We start from the raw sequence: 17,781 nt of genomic DNA, 5'->3' as shown, positions 1-17,781 counted from the left end.
TTTCCTTATTTATCCTTAAGTGACCAAAGGTGAGCAGACTGACTGTAATTTCATCCCTTGGTTCCACCTCACTAATTTGAAAGCCATTTTGAGTTCCAAGGATGAGGGGATAACAGAAAAGAGGCATCTCCCATGTAAGAGAGCCCCACAGTCTAGTCACCTTCTCAGTAAGAGCTTGACTACCATATTCAAAATAAAAAATTCTCCTCCATACTATATTTTTTTATATTCCATAACACTTACCTCTCCAAATATGCTATATAATTTAATTATTATGTTTATTTGACACCCCTTCTAGAATATAAGCTTCATGAGGTCAGGAACTTTTGTGTTTTATTCTCTGCCTTATCTCTAGAGCCTATAACTGTGAAAGCATGTAGTAGGTGCAAAATAAACATTTGATTTATAAATAAATAGCTATACTATCTACTATAACTTCTCCCTCTGACACCCTTTAATTCTCTACATTCCTTTCCAGGCAGAGGATTTTTTGAACTTATGTCAGAAGCATTAGTTATTCTTTTCTATTTCATATTATGAGTTATGATCTGGACAGAGCAGAAGGCGAATTTCTTATAAGCAAAAGAACTTCTTAAAGAACCTGATTATTTCTTTCACTGTTTTTATCCAGACTCTGTAGGATATTATATTAAAAAATTTCTCCAGACTGACAACTAGACTCCGAACATATAGAGAGATGGCTGGTATACACAGGAGGGCAATTTCTGACCTTATTCTCAGATAAAAAATAAAACACGTAGGTTTAACCACAGGCTGCTGTACACACCTGAAGTGCGAGTTGCGCTTTGCCCATCTCTTAGCAGATGTCCACTCTAACATTTCTAAGCAAGATCTGATGCCTTGGGCATCTATTTAAAAGCATGCTGAGTAGGCTTGGCTGCTGGCTCTTAAACAACAGGGGGATACCAGGCACTGACACCCCTCCACCTCACCACAGTGAAAAATCTGTACACAACTTTTGAATCCTCAAAAACTTAACTACAGTCGTCCCTCAGTATCCATGGGGGACTGGTTCCAGAACCTCCCGCTACAGGTACCAAAACATGTGGATGCTCACGACCCTTGTATAAAATGGCACAGAACAATGCATAAAGTAGGCCCTCTGTGCCTGTAGATTCCCAACAGCGATCAAAAATACTGTTTTTGATCCACGGTTGGTTGAATCCACAGATGCAAAACCCAAGGGTCTGGATGGCCAACTGTGTATTGAAAAAATCCACACATAAGTGGACCTGTGCAGTTCAAACCCGTGTTGTTCAAAGGTCAATAGTCTGCCAGGGTTCTAGCTCCTCTTATCCCTGCTGAGGCTGAGCCCCATCCCAAGTTAAGGCAGGCTAGACCATACCACGGGCCCTGTGTGGAAGGACTGAACCGAAGGTCCATCATTGGCTGATGAAGCTCCTGCAGACAAGCTCCAGCCGCATCACAAGATGTGACCTCTTTTGCAGAGGGAAGCAAAACTATTTGATTTAATAAACAAAGTTCTCACTCATCATTTTAAAAGAAAATTTCTTTCTAGGAGCACCTGAGATTTTCACAGAAGCAGATAATCTTACTCGGGTAGAATGCTTGACTCGCAGGCAGAGCCCTCTACACTTCAATTACAGAAGCAGCTGATTTTCAAGAAAACATTTATTCTACACAAGGGTATTCTGAATGCTGAGTAAATGCCAGGAGAGTAAGAAATGAGGCTTTTTAGCTTGCTTTGCACAGCATCAGTGAAAAGATAGCTAACATAAGTGTTCTCACGTGATAATCAAGAGCGGTTAAGTTTTTGAGGGCAACTTTGCATTCCCAAGGCCTAGCAGAAAAACGGGGCATACAGAAGACTCCTTAGGGAAAGTCAGTTGAGTGCTGAAATCAATCATTGGCGCCCTGAGGCTTTAGAGCACTCTGCTTAATTTGTAGAGGGCCTGCGAGAGAACCAGGCATATTAACAGACACACAAGTGCTATAGAGAAAACAAGTTAGTTACACAGTAATACTCCTTCTGTGAATAAGAAAATTCACATAATAGAAAAAGAGAAGTGTAACCGTACAGAACCAGATACGACTAACACAAATTCTATTCTAGAAGATTATCTGTACTATTTTGAGGAGGTAATTGTGTGGTAATTATTAAACAGATTAAGATAATGGTTAAAAATAATAATAGATGTGCATACAGAATACTTTTTTTTTTTTTAACAAAGGCAATGAGTTCCTTATAGAAGGGGAATCCATGATATTAGGAAAAAAATACAAAAGACATTTTAAATTCTGGCCATTTACAGGCTTTGTTCTTCTCTTACCTCATCACTGAAAAGCAAAGCAGATGTGTGCTCCACTCTGCCAAGTTGGAGATTTGAAGAGAAGAAATATAAATGAAAAATTTCTGGCATATTCTTTTTCGTATAGCAAAGCCAATATTTGTTATACTTTGCTATAATTGTCTTTCCCTTAAGACTGTTGCCAGCCACTTTAAGAATTACTACCAAAACTTCAAATATCTGTCAGTTGAAGGATTCTTTTTGAAAACTTTAGTCTGTTAAAAATTACTAACGATTATAATACATTTACATGATATGCACAGACATATATAATTTTCCCCCACAAATATGTCATGCTGTACTGTACGTATAGTTGTAAACTTGCTGTTTTCACTGAAAAACATTTCATTAACTTCCTCTTATATCTAGAATGTGCTTATGTAGAAGCAGTCCACGTTGTAGACGGAATTATAAGACGGTCCTGCAAGTTGTCCCCCGAATCCCAAGGATGCATAATCCCTGGGACTTACTATGGTGCCTTTTACTCCCACGATGAGGGTATATTACATGACACAACTGACAGTAAAATAGGGACAGTATCTAGGTGGGCCCGACCTAATCCCATCAGTCCTTTAAAAACACAGAACTTTCTCCTGCTAGTTGCAGAAAAGAAAGCAGATTCAAAGCATGGGAAGGATTCACTGCATTGCTGCTAACCTAAAGATGAAGGGGGGCTGCGTAGCAAGGAAAGCAGGTGGCCTGTGGGAGTTGAGAGCAGCTCCCAGCTGACAGCCAGCAAGAGGTGGGAACTTCAGTCCTGCAACTATAAGAAACTGAATCCTGCCAATAACCATGAGCTTGGAAGCAAATTCCCCCTTAGAGCTTTCAGACTAGAATGCAGGCCAGCTGCCACTTCAGGCTTGTGATACTCTGAGCAAAGAACCCAGACATGCCTGGGCAGGCTTCTAACCTATAGAACTCTGAACTAAAAAAAAATCAGTATGTTTTTAATCCATTAAATTTGCTGTAATTTGTTATGGAACAATAGAAAACTAATTCTGTCCCTTCTCACTTTTTGCCTCAATCTTTTCAAAGGTTACACTATTATTTAGTCATCTCTCTACTTATGAAAATTTAGACTGCCTTAAGATATTTGCTATTACAAAATAACATTCTTACACATATGAGCACAAGTTTATTGGTATCAAATTGTTCAGAGTATACGCACACAATTTCTTAAATATACCTATGACATCGAAAGCAACAAAAGAAAAAGCTAGGTACACTGGACTGCATCAAAATTAAATACTGTTGTGCATTAAAGGGCATTATCAAGCAAGTAAAAAAAACCTACAGAATGGGAGAAAATATTTATAAACTATATATCTGATAAGGGTCTACTATCCAGAAAATATAAACAACTCTTACAACTAAACAAAAAGACAAATAACCCAATTAAAAATGGGCAAAGGACTTGAATACACACTTCTCCAAGGAAGATATACAAATGGCCAAGGGACACAGAAAAAGAAGCTTACATCATTAGTCATCATAAAAATGTAAATCAAACCACAATAAGGTACTAATTCACATCCAGTAGAATAGTTAGAATTAAAAAAAATAATAATAACAATGCCCAACAACAGATGATTGGATAAAGAAATTATGGTTCACATATACAATGGAATATTACTCAGCCATTAAAAAAAAAATGAAATCCTACCATTTGCAACAACATGGATGGACCTAGAGGTTATTATGCTGAGTGAAATAAGTCAGACAAAGATAAATACCATATGATTTCACTTATATGTGGAATCTAAGGAACAAAAAGAACAAACTAATCAAAAATAGATTCACAATATAGTGGACAATTTGGTGACGGACAGAGGGGAGGTGGGTTGGGGGGCTGGTAGAATGGGGTGAAGGGTTAAAGAAGTACAGATTAGTAGCTGATAAATGGTCACAGGGATGAGGAGCACAGCAGAGGGAATGCAGTTAGCATTAATATGATGGCCAGGTGGAGGGCCGGAGGAGGGCAAGTGGGGCGATTGTTTTATGAACTATACAGATGTCTAACCAATGTACTGTATACTTGAAAGTGATTTAAATAAATAAATTTTAGAAAATAACAAATGTTGATGAGGATGTGCAGAAATTGGAACCCTTGTACATACACTACTGGTGGGAAAGTCCTGTTTATTTTTAATTTATTTATAGTGTGAGATAAGAACACTTAACATAAGATCTACCCTGCTGTGGAAAACAGTTTGGCAGGTACTCGAAAGTTAAACAGAATTACTAGGTGACTCAGCAGTTCCACTCCTAGATATGTATCTAACAGAACAGAAGACAGGCACTCAAGCAAATACATACACATACACATTCACTGTAGCACTATTTGCTACTGCCAAAAGGTAGAAGCTGCACAACTGTCCATCCATGAATGAATGGATAAACTGTGGCACACCCACACAATGGAACATTATTCAGCCACTCAGAGAAACAAAGAACTGATGCATGAACATGAGTGAACCTTAAAAACATGTTAAGTGAAAGAATCCAGGTGCAGAAGGTCATATATTGTACAATTCCATGTCTGTGAAATATTTAGACTAGATCCATTCAGAGAGACAGAACGAAGACCAGCGGCTGCTGGGGGCTGGGGGCGGAGAGAGAGAGGAGCACTGCTCATGGGGTTCAGGCTCCCTTCTGGGGTGATGGAAGATTCTGGAGCTAGGAGTGGCGGTTGCACAGCATTATGAACGTAGGAATGCCACTCAGCTGTTCACATTACAATGGTTAAGTTTATGTTATATGAATTTCACCTCAACTTTTAAAAATGTGTTCCATATAAATTTTAATATTTATAGTTTATCTATGTCTTTTTTTCTTGATTACTCCTGCTACTGGCGTATCTACTTGTTTAAAGTTTTATTTTTTTTCAGAGTTTCTATTTTATTGATCTTCTCTATTGTTTAAGTTCTGTTATATTTTCTTCCATTTGCTTTCTTTAGGTTTACTTTGTCTTTCTTTCTCCAGCATCCTAAGCTAAAGTAATTCGTTTATTTTTATCTGGAGTGGGTGCTTGCCAGTGCCCTGGTTTGTTGACAAGTGGAGTGTACACATGGAGGAGGTGCTCAGCAAAACTGAGGGCCACGGGAGAGCATCCAACTGCTGACAAACCCAGGCCACGTTTGAGCAGCTGCCCGCGACGGCCTGCGTTGGAAGCAGCTATACTGCGGCTCTTCCACTGGGCAGTTTGATGTGCTGTCAACGGCAGCTCTGGACCTCACTCAAGGTCACATCTAACTCTAAGCTGGCTTAGGGAACCTAAGGGTTTCTTCTGTGAGTACCTTTATTTTTTATGTTTTAATTTTAATTGTATCTACATATAACAGTGCTTTAAAGCCAAATAGTTCAAGAGTCTTTTTTTAGGTTGGTGAAACCTTTTCATCAAGACACCATAAACCATCAGTGGACTTTATGCCTTTTCCCAACTGCGACTGTATTTGTTAAGAACAAAGCATTCTGGCCCAACTTGGATGTTCTAAATTCACTGTACCAGAGAGAGAGGCGGTGGGATGAGGGCGAGTTCTGTTTAATGCCTTGGCGTCTGCATCCTCTGACAGTTATCGAAGAGTGCACAGCTCCCGAGGAAGAGTCTTGTCAGAGCCAAACAAATAAGCAGCCTCATATTTATCTATGTCTTATGTCTTTCATCAGTGATGAAAAATTATCAGCCCATCTTCTTGGAGCCCATCTTCTCCATTCTTTATTTTCTCTTTCTCTGTGATTCTAATTAAATGTTTATTAACCTTTCTCATTCTGTTCTCCAGGTCTCTTCATACTTCTTTCACATTTTTCATCTCTTTATACCTCTTCGCTATATTTTGGGTGGTTATACTCATTTATTTAACAAGTATTTATATTAACCACTTACTAGGTGGTTAATATAAATATTTGTTTCACGTACTGTTTCACGTACTTGGTTACCTCAGTGAACACAACAAACACATCCCTGCCCAGGAAGAACTTATGTTTAAAGAGACTAAATAGATAGTAAGTGATAAACATAATAAATGACTACATTATGTAGAATGTAGAAGGTGATAAATGCCATTTAAAATAGAAAAAGGAAAGAAAGGTAATTCCTTCTGGTTTTTTTTCACCAAAAGAAAGACAATTTTATTTGCCTAGAATTACATCATTGATTATCTTAGAAAATTCTGTACCAGAGTATGAGGCAAATTTGCATAATGTTTGTCATACTGGTTACATGACGACATAGAAAACACATATACATGTTTAGTAAGACCTGAACTGTTATCAGGTGCAACATTTGCTAGAAAAATTCACAACTCCCCACATTTCCTTTTTCTTTTTAAACCACATTATTGAGGCATGATTGACATATGAAGAACTGTACATACTTAACGTATACAACTGAATGAGTTCGGAGGTACGTATACACCCATGCAATCATCACCACGATCTATGCCATAAACATATTCATCACCGCCAAAAGTTTCCTCATGTCCTTATTATTTATAAGATAAGAACACTTAACATAAGTCCTACCCCCAGCTAAGATAAGAACACTTAACATAAGTCCTACCCCCAGCTAATTTTTGAGTATTCAATACAGTACCGTTAACTATAGGCACTATGTGGTACAGCGGACCTCCAAGATTTACTCATCTCGCATGACTGAAACTTTGTTCCCTTTAACTAATACCTCTCAATTTTCCCCTCTCCCCAGGCTCTGACAACCACCATTTTACTCTTTGCTCTATAATCTGTCCCTGAATATCCTTCAATTACCTCTTGTGATACGCTTTCCTTCTCTGACTCACTGCATTCCAACAACACTCGCCGCCTCTCAGCTCTCTGACTGCACCGAGGTTTTCCCTGCATCGAAACCTTGTGCCTATGTCATGTTACCCACTCTTTTTGCTTAAGCTTTAGCTTGGGTGTCACAAGGGTTTCCCTTCACTCCAACCTACATGAGGTTTCATAGCACCCTGCAGGCTTTTCCTTTACGGCATTTACCATCATTTTTAAACTGTGTACTTATTCATTTTATCATGAATATTAATGATCTTTCTACTACAGAGGGTTGGTCTCTCTTCTGGATTGTAAGCTCAAAGAAGACAAGCAGGTATCCCTCTTACTTACTTCAATGTCCCTATCATATATCCCTATACCTGGGATAGAGGCTTAATGAATATTTGTTGAACAAAAGAATTAATGTCCTATCGGGATCCTGGTCATTCTTTAATTCGGTTACTTTCGTTTTCCACAAGAGTCCTTTCTGGCTCCTCAGTCCCTGAACAATCCTATACTTCCCTGACTTTTCTTTCTTAAAAATAGTTCTTCGAATATCAAATTCAAAACCCTGGTGACAACTGATCCAGCTCATCTCTCCTATCTCTTGCAAAGTTGACTATTTCTTTCCCCAAATATACGATTTAATCCTAAATATAAAGCAAAGTCTGAAATATAATAGATTAAATATATATCTATACACACACATTTGTACATATATAAAATAAACAGGACTTCTCATTTTTTAGCTTAAAAAGCCTCTATGATGTTTCTAACTGAATAGGTTGTATTTGTTTTTCCCTGACTTCTTATCGTGCTTTAAGTCCTGCCATGTCAGTAAGGCAACTACCCATCTTCTTTCCACTCTGCTTATCTGCTACTTGGAATTGGGAGCAACACGTTTCACGTTTCCAGGAATCCCAAAGCGCCGTGTTCAGGCCTCCTCGGGGGCAGGACAGTTCTTTTCCACCTCTAAATCCCCCGCAGTTACTCTGGGGGCCCACAAACAGGAACCTTTACTAAATGCTGGAACTGTTCAATTACATGAAAGTGTCCTGATTCCCAAGTGATTGACTGGTACTTATTTGACAGATGCACTTAATCATTCACATTCAACAAGTATTTATTTAATGCTCCAATATCCAAAATCCTGTGCTTAGCACTGGGGAGAAAATGGTACAAAAGACACATAGGATGCTGTCATTCCAGTGGGGGAAATCTACACGCATGTGTACAATTACAATAAAGTATCTAGTAATGGGATAAAGCTAGGTACAGGGTGTCTTCATGGGCACAATAAAGTCCCAGGGCCTGATTCTACCCATAAATATTGAGGAAGGTTTTACAAAGTTGAGTTTTAAAGAATGGACCAGAGATTACCAAGCCAACAAGAGTAGGGAGGCATAAAAGGGCAAGGCATATTTAGGGAAAGCCAAATAATTCATCAGGAGTAAAACTGGATGCATGAAACAGGTGAGAGAAACAGACAGAGTTATATCATGTTGGGCCTTCCAGGCCACAGCAAATAGCAAGGGCATCGGGTTACGTGGGAGCGGACAAGAGTGAAGCATGTATTTTAAGAGAGAAGTACGGGAGTGGTGTGGAGAATAACTCAGGGTAGGAAGACAGTAGACCCAAGGAGTCTATGTTTGGGGCGAAACGTGAAGGATCTGGTGTGACAGCAGAGATGAAGTGGGGTCAGTGATTTGCTTGTTATTTAGGAGACAGAAGTTGACAGGATACAGTGATTAATTGCGAAGGAAAGGAGACAGGGAGGAGCCTAAGAGGATTCCTAAGTTTCTGACATGGATCTCTCAGCAAATGATGCCTTTGAGTTGACTTAAGGCGCACAGGAGGAAGTATATTTGCCGAGATGTCTGGGGGTGCCCAAGGGCAGAGGTCTGGCAGGAAAAGGAAATAAAGAGCCGAAGCTCAGGTGAGAGGTCTTAATCAGAGATTGATATTTCAAGGCGAAATATTCATGATTCTGTTCAGAATGATGAAATGTCACGAAAAAACAGAGCTACGAAGGCCTGCCAGCTGCTGCTTCTTCCCTGTGCAGTCGTCTAACACTCATCTGTCCCAGGACGGCGGGTGGAACCATGTGGGTCTGCCATTCACTTTAGCCTTTCTAGCTTTCCCTGTGGCATCGTCGGCAATGAGACAGAGTGGAAGACTATGTGGCCTTCTCCTTAGCCCGCTCCCCTGCCCGCATGTTCTCTGACACTGGTGAGTGCGTCTGGGCAATACCGAGCACCGGACTAGCCCCATTTGACTGGAGACGACTAGAAATATTTGACTGGAAAGACAGTCGGTCATGGAGTTCTCTTGAGAAGATACAACTAAATCGACTGCACTATCAACACTGCACCTGACATAATATATCCCTAACCTTTCACGACTTCAGACAGCTCTTTCGAGAAAGCAATCTATGACCAATTTAATCCCTAATCATAAAGAAAGCATAATTATCTGGTCATACCAGCTCAATGATCTAAAATTTTTGAGGACTCATACAACTACATAAATCCTAATGGAAAGAAGAACAGTTATTGATTAAATCTAGATCTAAAATTCTGCTTATTAGTTCACACTTAAAACTAAATAATTGGTAGTTTCAGCTAAGAACCTTAAACTTTTATTATGTGAATAGGAAGGTGGTACAGTCCTCTAATATCTAGGAATTTTTAAATGACCCGAACACTTCCCACAGCTACAATTTTTTTTTTTTTTTACATTTCTTCTTTTAAAATGTTTTATCATTTCTGAGGCTAAACTATAATCAATAAGCCCAAAGATAAAGCAGCTGGTACACCGACGATCCTGCACACATTGCAAACCAGAGCAGCAGGGTGTTTCCGCTGGGCGGGGAAGTCTGTGCGGTTGGCCTGATAAAGCACGGAATGGGCACAGTGTGGGGCACTGGGATCGCTCAGAGAGACGGCACAGTCCTCGCACGCAGGATGACGGCGCAGTGCGCTCTGGTTGTCAAACAGCGACCCACGGCTGCAGGGCACTGGGTGGGGGCAGGGCACGGTGAGTTATTTCCCTTTCCCTTCCACGGTGGAGTGATTCTACTTTCTGTTTCACACATTAAACGTTCCCATAAAATTTAGCTTAAAGAATTCTTTTGCACAGGAAAATAAATACTAATGAAGTCTGCAAACCTCTGCTCCAGTGGAAACAAGAGCGGCCAGAATCTACACCTCCGCAGCCCTGGCCTGCAGGTCGCCTGTGTGCAGTGGCCGCAGCTGCCATCGCCACCACCACTTTCTCCGCCATGGCTTTCCTAGGAGCACGTACTGGAAGCCCTTGGTGACAAGGCAGACCTACACGTCCTCATTAATCAGCACATCATTTTATTCTTATGCCAAAGGGAAGCACTGTGCCCTTTTATTTATTTTTGGGGGGCGGGGGTCAAGATCAGAGGCACTGTGGAGCATGCAAAACAGATTTTTCCTTCATACTCTGTTATAGCATCCATTTAATTTTCCCACATGTGACATGCAATTGGAAAAGAAATAGCTGTTTTAAAATTTTAAGTAATAAAACAAAAACAAAACCATAAAGCACTCTTAACAGGAAATTACCAAGCAATATAAAATTATTCTAAGGTTTACTTCCTCTCTGTCCCGCCAAGACAAAGACTATGGAGAACAGTCTGGGCTCTCTGAAATTCCAAGTTGGCTACAAAGGTCAACCAACCCTGATGCCACGAGAGGAGGAACAGCTGGAGTGTCTCCTTGGCTCCTCCTTGCCTTCTAAGAGGGAAACGCTGCTGCAGTCGCTGGAGCTTAAGGGCCTCACCGCCAAGATTCACATCGGCCCCCCTTCTGAGGCCTCTCCTCCAACCCAAGGCAAAGAGAAAGGATGGAGCCAGGCCACCTTCCCTCTGCTCAGAAGATGCTTCCCCCTTTACAGGGCTGGAATGGCCCCGAAGGCCTGGTTACCCACAGACAGGAGCCATAAGCCTGTTTCCCTGTGAACCTTCTCTCCCGCATGCAGCAAGGCAGAGCCCGGGGCCTCCTGCATTCTAGATCTGAGCCTCTCTGCTGAAGTTGCTTTTTTCTAGGTTTCTCCTATTTTCTCTGGCACTGAAGCATCCTTGTTTCTCCCTGAGGTGGCGAGAGCCAAGACTGGGATTTGAGCTTCCGTGTAGAAATAGGCACAGGATAAAAAAACAGGCCACACGTGCCTTCGGGGTACACTGGGATTTGAGGCAAAACTCTCAGCTAGATAAGAAGAGGTTCTTTATCTTGATTGGCTTCCTCTGTGCATCTATCTTCTCTGAAGGCTGGAGACGCCTATGACCCCAGCCATACCATCCTAGCCCCAAATCTCAAGTTCACCAGAACTTCTCATAACTTTTACCTGATCTGCTTGCCTTCTCTCATATCATATAAGGAAAAGAAGACGTCGGTATCTTCCCCGATGGTGTTGTAGGTGAAACTCTTCAGGCTGAGGAAGAAGTGATGTGGCACTGGCATCCGACAAGCTTCCCCATGACGTGGGCGCATCGTATCCACCTAATGAGGAAGGCGAAAAACAGTAATTCATTATAGTAATCACGGATAAATGAAAACTAAACGAGGGGGGACCATTTAAGAAAGACTGAGGTGTTTCCTCAGCTGACAGGGGCGCTGCATCGATATGCTTGGTGGGAGGTGGATGAACACGCAGCCAGGAAGTAACCTGAGTGAAGGAGGTATCGGGACAGTACTTCCAACGCACGAGTGAACTCAAAACCTCCACCGGGCCACAAACATCTAAATTCTCCAGGGAACCATTTTCAAAGTCATTTCTCAGAGATACTGACTTGCACTGTTAGATGGTAATAGTTAAAATGTCATTTCTATTTTCTTCCAGACTGATTCACAGTCTCCGCTCCTTCAGGTGTACTTAGATAAATTTGCACAGAGGAGCGGAGACCGGCCAGATTTACTCAGAGGTCAGGGCTCCTGAGATGAAAGGCACTGCGCCATCAGAAAGCCAGTGGTGTCTGTCGTGTCCTGGCACATCCCTATGTTGGAATCTCGTCAAAGAAAGAGTTGGGGGAAAAGACCAGGAGAGAGGCCTGGTTAAAACGCTTACCTGGGACGTGCTTTGCTGTACACTCTGCCGGCTAGATAAATGCTATGGAAAGAAAGAAAATTCACTCAACTGGGAAGGAAACTTTATTAAGGACCTTCTATATGCTAGGCATCCTGCTATGTCTTTTATATATGTGATCTCACTTAATTCTGATAGCCTTGCTCGATAAATGTTATTTATATTTCAAGGAGTCAGCTAAGGCTTAGTACAAGAAAGCATTTGCTGAAGGCCACAAGTGAGGCTGCGGCAAAGTCTGGATTCAAACCCGAGCCTCTCCAGCTCAGAGTACCAGCCACGTCACGGGTGGTGCGTGCTACTGGCCTTCTGCTCTGGCGCCGACCTCTCCACATGCTGCATGTCCCACGTCTTGAGCAGGCTCCCCACACCGGCGGAGGGACGGCCTTTAACGGAAAGGGCTCCCTCCCCACAGCCTCCGCGCTGCTCCTTTACTGCAGGCTCAAGGTAGGAGCAGATGCCAGCCGCGGCCACACACCACACACATGGTGAAACTTCAAACGAATTGCTTACTTTCTCCAAGACACATTTTCCTCAACTGTAAAACTGAGATAAAGCTTTTATTCTCTTCCTAACAGGGTTATTATGAGGCTCAAATTTCATAAGCAGCATGACATAGTATTGAGGGACGTAAGTGCAGAAGCCAGGACACCTGGTTTTAAACCTTGACTCACACCTGCATTTCTTCATCTGTAAAGAGAGGATAACATATTGTGCTGAACTCAATCTCACAGAGGTTGTGCAGATTAAGCCAGCACAGTGCCTATCATTTTAAGTGGTTGATCGCTGTTATCTATAATTAGTATTCTTACTATTACTAGTATTCTTTTTTATAGTTAGTTATTATAGAAAAGTCAGTCCCATTTAGAAGTAAACCCTTGGCAGAAAGAATGGTGGGTTCACAAACGTTAGGTCCCTGGTCTCGGTAAACTCAACAACGAGAGTTTCACGCTGCTCCCTCTTGGGTCCTGGAGGTGAGAGACCACTCATTGGCGAGCTGTTCCACACGAGAAAGAAGGATGGCTGCTGAGCGGAATGATTTCACTTATTTTCCAAATACACACATTTAAGCCTAAATAAAACTGCAGTACAATTAAGCACTAATTTAAATGCATCTCACTAGCTGTATTTTCTAATTAATAAGTGTTCATGTACATTATTAGCTAATTTAGCTAATTACTGTTGACTATTAATATTCATTCATAGGACTATATGTTCCCATAATACATATCAAATACAGTTGGCCCTCTGTATCCATGGGTTTTGCATTTGCGGATTCAACTGATGGGTTAAAAATATTCGGAAAAAAAAAAACCAATCCCAGAAAGTTCCAAAAAAGCAAACCTTGAACATGCCACGTGCCAAGCACTATAATGAATCCACAAGGACGAAGTGACGTGTAGGCATACCCAGCTGTAGCCTACATGCAAATGTAGGCTATATGCAAATACTATGCCATTTTACATAAGGGACTTGGGCATCTGCAGATTTTGATATTTGCGGGGGATCTGGAACCAACTCCCTGGGAATACCAAGGGACAACTATATAAGAAAAGCAGCCTCTACCAGCTGGGGAAATAAGCACATAGAATGTATGTGTACAGAAGAAAGTTCACAGATAAAATAGGCTACAAAAAAAGCTTTTTAAAAATGAGGCTTTCAAAAAAAAAAAAAAATCAAGCTCCATCTGGTTTACTGACCCATATCCCACTGGGAAGGTTACTAGCTTTCCACTGTTTTAGTTTACGTCTGGGGGCTGTACAGTCATTCTTTTCAAGTGGATTTACTAACTCTTAAAAATGACTAGCAATCTTAAATATATATGTTCTATTATAACTATATATGGAAGTTTACAGCTAATTTCAGTGCAAAACATCCGGGCTGACAATAACATGTCATTCTAGATTTCAGAGGCATCAAATCTGGGAAGAACTTTCAACCTAGCCTGAAAGCACACCACATGGGTGGCCAGAGAAAGGCGCAGGACTGGCATCTTGGAACATCTTTCATGGCACCGTGAGGAAAAACTACGACCTTGTTGTCAGGCGGCCATCAGCTGGCCAGCTCTACAGAGCCATCGCTGACGGTATTACAGCTGTACTCATTATGTTTCTGTATTTGCTTCCTAACTCTAGACTCTGTCCTCCCAGGGAGCAAAGTAACTTTCCTAATTATCTTTATATCCTAAGTCTAATAATGGGTATCAAAAAATAATTTTAAAATGCATAGACTATATTACTGTCTCTGCCAAATTTTCCCCCATAGAAAACTCATTTTCAGCCCTTTGAAGTCTCTGGTCCATTTAGTCTACAAAAGTCTACTATTATGGAGGAAAAATACTGTGCAACTGTTTAACTGAATAACGTAAGAATTGCCTTCTGTACATGTTAAGAATTGTCTTAGGTATTGTGAGTCTTAGAAGGAAATATAAAACATATCTAGTCAGAACTACCAATAACACTTGATTTTAGTAAATAATCTAATCAACTGATTTAAATCCAGAATTGGAAATATACACACTGACCTACTAAAAATATTAATTAGCACCAAAAGATAACAGACTAACACGGTTCCCAATATACACTGATGTGGAAGGACAACAGCATAGCAGAAGGTCATAATGTGAGTATTCTGCTGGACCTCCACTCTCCGCCCCCAGTTTAGAAGCTCTCATATTATGGAATCTTCAAGTGATCACATTTCCCAGAGAGGCATGGCTAAGATTAACGCAGTACCTTTACTGTTGCCTTTGAGATGCTTTCTAGTTTAGGCAGCACCACTTCTCTACTGTTGAAAGTGGGTTTAGACTCGCTATTACGCAGAACCAAGAACCGAGGAGCATTAGGCTTCCTTTGGTTCTCGTCATATAGAACAGGGGTCCCCAACCCCCGGGCTGCAGACTGGTACCATTCCGGGTCCTGTCAGGAAACAGGCCACACAGCAGGTGAGCGGCGAGCTAGCAAAGCTTCATCTGTTATTTGCAGCTGCTCCCCAGTGCTAGCATCACCGCCTCAGCTCCACCCCAGATCCAGTCTCACAGGAGCACCCGTCCCTGCTGCCAAAAAGGTTAGGGACCGCTGATATAGAAAATTCATCTGTATATTTAAAGTGACTTTTATCAATTGTTATCATTCAACACTTGTGTAGGGTCTGGAATTTTTTAATGAAAAACAAAATGGTCTAAACGCAAACTTAAGGTATAATCCTTTTTACAAAGGTTTCTTGTAAAATACATGGCAAGGAGTATTATAATCAAAAAGTTACATATTGAGTCATCGTAATCTCTAGCAATAGATTTAAACGTTAATACAAAAAGGTCCTAAAAGGTTACTCCTTTGAACCTTGTTGATAAATTTAAGCTTTAACCAAAACATTCACTGTATATTTACTGTACACAATTAAAAATATGTGGTTTTCAATGAATTTATGGACTCTCAAAATCAGTTCTTCATCACATCTAATTCTTTCTGTCAAAAAAGCAAATACATGAGATAAAAAGATGGAAAATCAGTATAAATGAAATAAAATAAAAAGAGACTTGTACCTTAGGCCTTTTTGAGAAACCAACGTTTTAAATTAGCATTTAAATGCATTAAAAGTAACATAAGCACATGGTTTTCCAAATTAAATAGCTTTAAAAGCTTGCAATAAAATGACCAGTCCTCTGTTCACCCTGTCCTGTTCCCCAAAGATCAGGGCTTTCAACTCTTCACTGTGTTTTTGCCTAGAATGTATCAAATATTTCTAAATATCATACTTACAGTGCTCTCTAAGTTTAGATTTATCTATTGGCCTCTTATTATGGAAGCTGAGAATTTTTGCATTTGTTTACATCTATTTCACTTCAACTTTTTTCTTAATATCTCACAAGTTTTGGTTAAAATTTGTTTATACTACTGTAACATAAATGTCATTCTGAGATGTTAACTTGAGAAATCTTTGCACCTCTCAAGTGAGTCAGAAATCTTTTCCTGGATGGCGCATAATTGCATATTTTGGTTTACTCCCTTATTTTAAAGAAATAATTTATTCTTCAGTAGTTTCCTGAAAGGGGGTTAAAAAGATATTTAAAATATTATTTTATTATTAGATTCGAGTATACAGTACATTGATTAGACATTTAGTTTATAAAACGATCCCCCTAATTGTTCTTTCTCTCCTCTGGCTCTCTACCTAGCCATTACTTTTTCTTTTTTTTTTTTTTTTGAGACTTTAAGTGACTAAAATTTACTTAGGCTACTTTCCCGCTTGACTGACAATGTGACTCAGTCAATATAAAATTTTAAGTTGAATTTTTTTCTCTCATAATTTTAAAGGCAACTCTTCATTATTGCTAGTTTTCAATGTTGCTATTAGGAAGACAAATGTTATTCTTACGACGACTTCTTAGTAGGTAACCTATTTACCTCTCAGGAAGCTTTCAGCTTTAGTAAGCTGAAATTTTACATTTAAGTGCTAAATATTTATTGGACTTTTTAAATCTAGAGACTCATATCTGTGTTTTGGGAAAGTTTTTTTCCAGCTTTACTGAGGTATAATCGATATATAACACTGCATAAGTTTAACATGTACAGTGTGATGACGATATATAGTGTGAAATGAGTACCACAATAAAGCTAGTTAATATATTTTTCACTTAACATAATTACCTTTCTGTTGTTGCTGTTACGAGAACATTTAAGACCTACTCTTTTAGGAACTTTCAAGTATATAATACACTATTGTTAACTACACTCACCATGCCGTATATTAGACCCCCAGAACTTAATCAATCCTCTTATAACTGTAGAAGTTTGTACCCTTTGACCAACATTCTCCCCACTCCTCAGCCCCTGGCAACCACCATGCAACTCTTTCTATGAGTTCAGCTTTTTTAGATTACAAAGTATTTATCATTCTCTATCTGATTTATTTCACAGCATACTGCTTTCAAGGTTCATTCATGTTGTTGCAAATGGCAGGATAGCCTTTATTTTTGCTGAATAGTTTCCCATTATATAAATACACCACATTTTCTATATCCATTCATACATCAATGGATACTTAAGTTGTTTCCATGTCTTGGCTATTGTGAACAATGTGACAATAAACAGCGGGGTACAGATATCTCTTTGAGATCCTGATTTCAATTACTTTGGATAAATACCCAAAAGGGGGATTGCTGGGTCATACGGTAGTTCTATATTTTATTGCTTGAGGAATTTCCATACAGTTTTTCATAATGGCTATACAAATTTACATTCCCACCAACAGTGCACAGGGGCTCCCTTTTCTCCACATCCTTGCTAGCATTTATTTCCTGCTTTTTGGATGACAGACATTCTAACACGTGTGAAGTAATATTTCATTGTGGTTTTAATTTGCATTTCCCTAATGACTGGTGGTCTTGAATACCTTTTCATGTATTTATGTCTTCTTTGGAACAAAGATCCTTTGCCTATTTTTAAAATGAGATTATTTGGTTTTTATTGAGTTTTAAGCGTTGCTTACATATTTTGGACATTAACTCTTTATTAGATATATGGTTTATAAGTATTTTCTCCTATTTTGTAGGTTGACTTTTGTTGATTGTTTTATT

The 17,781-nt window shown here is 39.9% G+C and overlaps 1 protein-coding gene across 1 annotated transcript in view; it reads right to left on the bottom strand.

The window, feature by feature from the left end:
- DOCK3 (dedicator of cytokinesis 3) overlaps positions 1–17,781 on the bottom strand; it is a 313,424-nt gene that overhangs the window by 132,998 nt on the left and 162,645 nt on the right. The window contains exons 8-9 of the mRNA XM_039837883.1: positions 12,189–12,230; positions 11,469–11,623 (exon numbers count right to left, since the gene is read on the bottom strand). Of these exons, the coding sequence (XP_039693817.1) occupies positions 11,469–11,623; positions 12,189–12,230 (197 nt within the window). The remainder of the gene's footprint in view (positions 1–11,468; positions 11,624–12,188; positions 12,231–17,781) is intronic.

Source organism: Pteropus medius, unplaced genomic scaffold (genome assembly GCF_902729225.1).
Source record: "Pteropus medius unplaced genomic scaffold, Ma_sr-lr_union100, whole genome shotgun sequence".
Lineage (NCBI taxonomy): Eukaryota > Metazoa > Chordata > Mammalia > Chiroptera > Pteropodidae > Pteropus > Pteropus medius.
The sequence above is the reverse complement of the archived record's forward strand: the minus strand, read 5'-3'. Positions and strand labels throughout refer to the sequence as shown.